Raw genomic sequence first — 7,708 nt, 5'->3', positions numbered from 1 at the left:
TCAACATGTTGTAGAGTTATTTCGTCCAAAGTTGAGTTTCTGCTGCAGTACCTTAGCAAGCCGCTAGGGGGTCCATTATCAAACTTGACCTTCGTTTCCCGATCCCTACCCACCTACCAAATATCATCAGGATCCATCCCAGGCTTCTCGAGTTATGCTGTTAACACACACACAGACACACAAACACATCCAAAACCTAACCTTAGCCATTCTGGCAAAGGTAAAATTGTCGCAGTGGTTTTAGTCTATTGTCCAGGTTTGTGCGGCAACCCCTCAGCTCCAAAACCATAACTCCACAAATGTGCATTTTAGTTGTATGAAACTGTTCAGAAGTCACCCTCAAGCTTAAAGCATCGAGAAACAAGTACCATTTCCACCACCCTGTCACAATTGCAAGGGGGTAGGCACTACTTCTAAATTTGCACAAAGCCCACCATACCACATATTTATCTAGAACATTTTATATAATATTCCCTGGAGAATCCCTTCTTTACTTTTTTGTAGACAGTCAATGAAAACATGTCTGGATATATATATCTTTCAACCACATTTTTAACAATGTACATTATGTACTTATTGTCTAACTGTGAATTCAGACATCCATAGAAAAAAGTAACCGATATCGTTTCAAATTTCCCTTACGCCTTGTAACCTGAATTCCTTACAGCTGTTCATCAGTTCATATTCAATTTGATGACAGAGTGATAACACGCCTACTCACAATAGGGGATGTGTTAAAAAGTCCGAATGTTTGAAGTGTAGCCACAACTTGACTGTACATTAAATATATGTAAGTCAATTGGGAACAATGTCCCAAGCTCTGCTCTACTACCTCATGTTCCTTGTATCTCTATGTACACCCAAAAGATTTTCCACAAAATCACCTCCGTGTAATTTCTGCTGGGTAATTGTCTTCTGAATTAGCTCTGCCCCAAATCTCACAACCATATGATATAAAAGGTAAGATACATGTTCTACATAGTTCAAGCTGACTCTTTGGAGACAGACTTGAATGCATGAAGGCTTTGAGACTGAAAATGGCTTTTACGAGGGGTGTTCAATAAGTAATAACTCTGACCCACTTCCAGTTGTCTGATCTAGATGAAATGTTGCATGTGTAATGATTTATATCTCTATACTTTCATGTTGCAAAAAAGAGCTCTGAACTAATTGTGGTTTCTGATTTACTGGTGTTTGAACTGAGTTAGGTGTGAAATGGACCAGGTGTGAAATGGAGCCAGTTGAGTGTCGCGCAGTGATCCGGTTTTTGTATTTGAAAGGACGCACACCAAAGGAGACTTTTGATGAAATGAAAGAAACTTATGGTGATGATGCCCCATCATATGACCTTGTAAAACGCTGGCAACTTGAATTCAAACATGGCCGGAAGTCTGTGGAAACAGCTCCCAGACCTGGTCGTCCCTCTTCTGCCATTGATGAGGCATCTGTTGGAGGACCAACCTGGGGTGTCCTACAAAAACGGTGTCCAGAGCTGCATCAAACGATGGGAGAAATACATAACTCTGGGTGGTTCCTATGAAGAGAAAGACTAATAACTGTGCCAAGTTTCATTAATCTCCTGCTGTGGGAAATGAGTCAGAGTTATTACTTATTGAACGCCCCTCGTAAAAGACTACTGCAAGGACAGCTCAAATTGAGACCATGTAGTGAAAAGAGAGATGACAGTGTACCTACCTCTCAAACTCAAAGGAAGGAGAAGAATACAGACTAAGACCGTTGTTATGTACATAAGCCCATCATTTTGGCTTGCCAAGTTGATCATATGGCCTAAGGGTCAACTAACACATTTGCAAGGTCTGACCTTTACACCTCTGAAATATCAGGTTGCTCACAGTACTGACTGATCATAGGCCAGTCCAATTCGTGGACCAGGAACCCCTCAACTGTGGTGACAGCTGCTAAGGTGGAGTGGGGTTGTACTGCTTCAGAAGTTTTCGACAAGAATGCCCCTGCTATCCCTACACTAGCCGCTAGGGGGCCCAAACTTATGTCACTAACTCCTGAGCACAACAGCTATCTAACACCCAAAACTCGTGGCCATACCATGTTCAGAAGATGGAAAAACACACCCGGAAGTTGCGCTGCAGTACCAAGGGAAGCCGCTAGGGGGCCCATTATCGAACTCCCCCTTCGTTTCCCAGACCCCTACCCACCCACCAAATACCAGCTGCATCCGTCGAAGTCTTCTCGAGTTATGCTGTCCGCAGACAAAAGTTTGCAATTAAACCGGCGCCCGCACTTCCATGAAAGCCACTAGGGGGCCCAAACTCGCAGCAATCACTCCCTGCTTTAAGGGCTCCCTAACGCTCAAAAGTCACGACCGCAGCATGTCCGGAACGCGAGATATCAAGCATGCAGGTCCTGCTGCAGTGCCTTAGCAAGCCGCTAGGAGGCCCATTATCGAACTCGACCTTCGTCTTCCACACCCCTACCCACCCACCAAATATCAGCTGCATCCATCGAAGTCCTCTCGAGTTATGCTGCTCACAAACGGGGAGAACCACACCACCAAACCGAAAACATAACCTTAGCCATTCTGGCAAAGGTAATAAAGGAGACTTTTACATGTGGCTGTATGTTCAAATTTGAGGGTTTAAGTGTGAAACTCGGTGCCATACTGGCAAGCTGACTATGGTACATGTTACATGATGGGTAAGTGGCCACAACTATCATGGTAAAATACAAAATACAAAATACAAAGAACATACTTTCGGTAGTTTAGTCTGAGTTTAGCACTGACGCAATCAAGGACGTTATATTGAATTATAAGACATATAACTTCCTTGCAGCTAGTATGAATCTAAATTGCAAAACTGGTTTGGTACTATTTCTAGTGTTGCTTCATGTGAGTAGAATTAACTATAATTAGTAGAAAGCTGCTTTGGCAAATTGATCAAGACACAAAGAACTGCAAATCTAACAAGACAAATTTAGGATACTGTTAATAAAGTACCAACTCAGTAACTTAAAACAAGAAAATATCCAAAGTCTTTGTTTGGGGGAAAAATCATGGCTTGTATGTATTTTGGTGTCTGACATAAGTGGGTTTATACAGAGGTTCCAAAGCTGAACAAATCAAGTGCAAGTGGATACTTTCTCTGGAGAGCTGTAACTTACAAATTCTAAGATATTTGCAGATAGTCAGAGTAAAAATCTAGCAGTGACTATCTACTACATGTGAAACAGTTGATGCTCAATACACATCATGTTGACATTCCCAGACAGTACTGTCTGAAACAACCCTTCACAACCCCGGGGTTCCAGGTAACACCTCACCTGGCTTGGTGGAACCTTGGTGGAACCCCTCTTGGGATGTTTTCACACTGGGCGTGGAGGGGGCAATTAGTCAACAATAGGGTAACTTGGGGTCAAAGTTCGTTGCTATGTGTTGCTAGGGGAGCCAACACCCACTTCGCTGGGGGTCTCAAGAAATGACTTACGGTCATTGAGCTCAGTGACAGTGTCAACTGGTCAGTAAGGCCTTCTCCGGCCACTACAGACCACTGCAGAACTGCGGTCACCACGAACACATGGATGAACGACGTCTTGTTGGGCTGCAATCTCATCGAAAAACAACTACAGCAAATATACAGATGACGGCGTTCTCAGTTGTAAATGAATAGTTTATGATACGGAATGTCGTCATAACTATATTCAGGATGTGTGCATGTAGGAAGATTGATAAGGTAGAAGGGAGATAGCAGTTGTATATATCTTGCCTTAAAACCAAATCGTATCGATTTTTCATCTGATTTATATATTTAATTGTTACAAGTTATCAACAACAGTAATCTGGATAAAAATATATCACATGAAGGATAAGAAATGCACTACTAAGATTGAGTCATCAGTATTTGACACATTTATTTCACCAGAAAGATAAGTTGACTTCGCTAAAGTTCATCATTTTACGTTCTACCATGATCATATATCTCATGCAAGGACTCACTCGATTTCAGCTACAAGTAATAGTTTGATGTACATACTACAATAGTAATTGAATTGAATACATATATAAGTGTACCATATAGCTTATCGTCTTTCAAATTGTGCAATATTTAGAATAAGGCCACGTTGATTTGATTATATGGATGACATCCGCGCTCGCACCAATTTTCGGCCATTTCCAAAAAAAAAAAAAAGTTTTCGACCACACAATAAATTGTGCAAGGCAGCTCTAAAATGAGCACAAATATTCTGTAGATTGAAAAAATAGTATCAGAAAACAGATAACTAATGCCATATATATATAGAATGCCAAAATGAATCTAAAGTCAAAGAATAAGATGTGAAAGGACGGAAAGAAAAAAATCTATTGTTGGTTGGGGGAGGTACCAGTACAGAAAATTCAGGTCCAGAGGATCATGGTATACCATACTATGTGTGTTTAGTCCTATGTTCAACCTTCCTGGCCACTTTTATTTCATACTGAAGGCAACTTTTTTTTCTGGCCAAACTTTTTTTTTATTCGCTCGCTCGCATCAGTTTTGGAGTTCCCGGAGGATGTCATCCATATAATCAAGTCAACATGGCCTAAGCGCAAAAACTATATACAGTTCTTAAATCATTTACTATAATATGCACTGAGGCAAAAATAAAGATAGCTCTTACCATTATAATTGTTGGATGTTCTATGGTTCGTTCCTACAATAATCAATGTTGGATGTTCTATAATGGTTCATACAGTAAGCAATGTTGGATGTTCTATGGTTCCTACAGTAAGCAATGTTGGATGTTCTATGATTCCTACAATTATCAATTTTGGATTTTCTCTGGTTCCTACAGTAAGCAACGTTGGATACTCTATAGTTCCTACAATAATCAATGTTTAGTTGGGAGTTATATGCGTATGGCTCTTACAATAATCAATATTTAGAGTTTAATGGTTCCTACAATAATCAATTTTAATAGTTCTACTGTTCCTAGTAACATAACCTCCTACAATAATCAATATTGAAAGTTCTATGGTCCCTACAATAATCAATATTGAAAGTTCTATGGTCCCTACAATAATCAATATTGAAAGTTCTATGGTCCCTACAATAATCAATATTGAAAGTTCTATGGTTCCTACAATAATCAATATTGAAAGTTCTATGGTTCCTACAATAATCAATATTGAGAGCTCTATGGTTCCCACAATAATCAATATTGAAAGTTCTATGGTTCCTACAATAATCAATATTGAGAGCTCTATGGTTCTTACAATAATCAATATTGAAAGTTCTATGGTTCCTACAATAATCAATATTGAGAGCTCTATGGTTCCTACAATAATCAATATTGAAAGTTCTATGGTTCCTACAATAATCAATATTGAGAGCTCTATGGTTCCTACAATAATCAATATTGAAAGTTCTATGGTTCCTACAATAATCAATATTGAGAGTTCTATGGTTCCCACAATAATCAATATTGAGAGTTCTATGCTTCCTATAGTAATCAATATTGAGAGTTCTATGGTTCCTACAATAATCAATATTGAGAGTTCTACGGTTCCTACCATAATCAATATTGAAAGTTCTATGCTTCCTACAATAATCAATATTGAAAGTTCTATGGTTCCCACAATAATCAATATTGAGAGTTCTATGCTTCCTACAGTAATCAATATTGAAAGTTCTATGCTTCCTACAATAATCAATATTGAAAGTTCTATGGTTCCCACAATAATCAATATTGAGAGTTCTATGCTTCCTACAGTAATCAATATTGAGAGTTCTATGGTTCCTACAATAATCAATATTGAGAGTTCTATGCTTCCTACAGTAATCAATATTGAGAGTTCTATGGTTCCCACAATAATCAATATTGAGAGTTCTATGCTTCCTACAGTAATCAATATTGAGAGTTCTATGGTTCCTACAATAATCAATATTGAGAGTTCTATGGTTCCTACAATAATCAATATTGAGAGTTCTACGGTTCCTACAATAATCAATATTGAGAGTTCGATGGTCCCTACAATAATCAATATTGAGAGTTCGATGGTCCCTACAATAATCAATATTGAAAGTTCTATGGTTCCTACAATAATCAATATTGAGAGTTCTACGGTTCCTACAATAATCAATATTGAAAGTTCTATGGTTCCTACAATAATCAATATTGAGAGTTCTACGGTTCCTACAATAATCAATATTGAAAGTTCTATGGTTCCCACAATAATCAATATTGAGAGTTCTATGGTTCTTACAATAATCAATATTTAGTGTTTAATGGTTCCTAAAATAATCAATATTGAGAGTTCTATGGTTCCTACAATAATCAATATTGAGAGTTCTATGCTTCCTACAATAATCAATATTGAAAGTTCTACAGTTCCTACAATAATCAACATTGAGAGTTCTACGGTTCCTACAATAATCAATATTGAAACTTCTATGGTTCCTACAATAATCAATATTGAGAGTTCTATGGTTCTTACAATAATCAATATTTAGTGTTTAATGGTTCCTACAATAATCAATTTTGTTAGTTCTACTGTTCCTAGTAACCTCCTACAATAATCAATGTTGAGAGTTCTATGGTCCCTACAATAATCAATATTGAGAGTTCTGAATAATCAATACTGAGAATTCCTACATCAAACAATGTTTTGTTTTTTAGGGTTCCTACAATAATCAATGTTGGATTCAAATTTCATTTTTTTGAACAGCATACAATTTACGACACAAACATTTTGCAAATGACATATTAGATTTGGTTTCATTATGATATTCCCTTTGACATTTTCGCTATGATTTTTTAAAGGGTTCAACCGCCAAGTATCCATCCATATTTTCTCTCTGTCTCCCTCCGGTGTATAGTGTTGACGGCATAAGTTCATGGTTAGTTGACGTGCTGTCATATAAAGCTTTTACTTCTGGCTGTATAATCTCTTTGATAGTTGGCTGTTCCTGATTCGGGTTTGTTAAAGGCGTGTAGTGATGTATACTTAGCTTTTCGTGATTCACTCCTCCTGAAGACTTCCTACGATAGACAGCTGGCTTTTTGTAACCCAACCCCCCTGGGTACGTGTTGTGTGAGAAAGTTGGCTGTTCGTAATTCAACCTCGGCTCAGCTGGCTGTTCTTCCGACCGTCCTGAAGACGTGCTGCGATGGACAGTCGGCTCTTCGGTATTCAACCTTCCTGGGGACGTGCTAGGATGGACAGTTGGCTGTTCGTAATTCAGCCCCGGCTCTGAAGACGTGCTGTTAGGGACAGCTGGCTGTTCTTCCGACCCTTCTGAAGACGTGCTGTGGTGAACAGCTGGCTGTTCTTCCGACCCTACCGAGGACATGCTGTGGTGGACAGCTGGTTGTTCTTCCGACCCTCCCGAGGATATGCTGTGGTGGACAGCTGGCTGTTCTTCTGACCCTCCCGAGGATATGCTGTGGTGGACAGCTGGCTGTTCTTCCGACCCTCCTGAGGACATGCTGTGGTGGACAGCTGGCTGTTCGTAATTGAATCCATCTGAAGATTTCCCATCTTGGACAGTTGGCTGTTCGTTATTCAAACCCGGCTCTGAAGACGTGCTGTGATATACAGCTGTATGTTCGTGAGCCAACCCTCCAGAAAACGTGCTGTAGTGGACAGCTTGCTGTTCGTTATTTGACCCCTCTGAAGACGTGTTGTGACGTGACGAATTTGCATTTTGTTGCGCAATTACCAAGTGATTATCCGCAACGTTGTCCTCTTCCATGC

General features: G+C 39.3%; 1 protein-coding gene across 1 annotated transcript in view; it reads right to left on the bottom strand.

Moving 5' to 3' along the window:
* Nucleotides 1-7,492, bottom strand: part of LOC118422993 (alpha-N-acetylgalactosaminide alpha-2,6-sialyltransferase 2-like) — a 21,883-nt gene extending 14,391 nt beyond the window's left edge. The window contains exon 1 of the mRNA XM_035830887.1: nt 7,296-7,492. Within this exon, the coding sequence (XP_035686780.1) occupies nt 7,296-7,492 (197 nt within the window). The remainder of the gene's footprint in view (nt 1-7,295) is intronic.
* Between the last annotated feature and the right edge of the window lie 216 nt (nt 7,493-7,708).

Source organism: Branchiostoma floridae, chromosome 9 (assembly GCF_000003815.2).
Source record: "Branchiostoma floridae strain S238N-H82 chromosome 9, Bfl_VNyyK, whole genome shotgun sequence".
In the NCBI taxonomy this organism is placed as follows: Eukaryota; Metazoa; Chordata; class Leptocardii; order Amphioxiformes; family Branchiostomatidae; genus Branchiostoma; species Branchiostoma floridae.
Note: the sequence above shows the minus strand (reverse complement) of the source record. Positions and strands in the feature narration are given on the sequence as shown.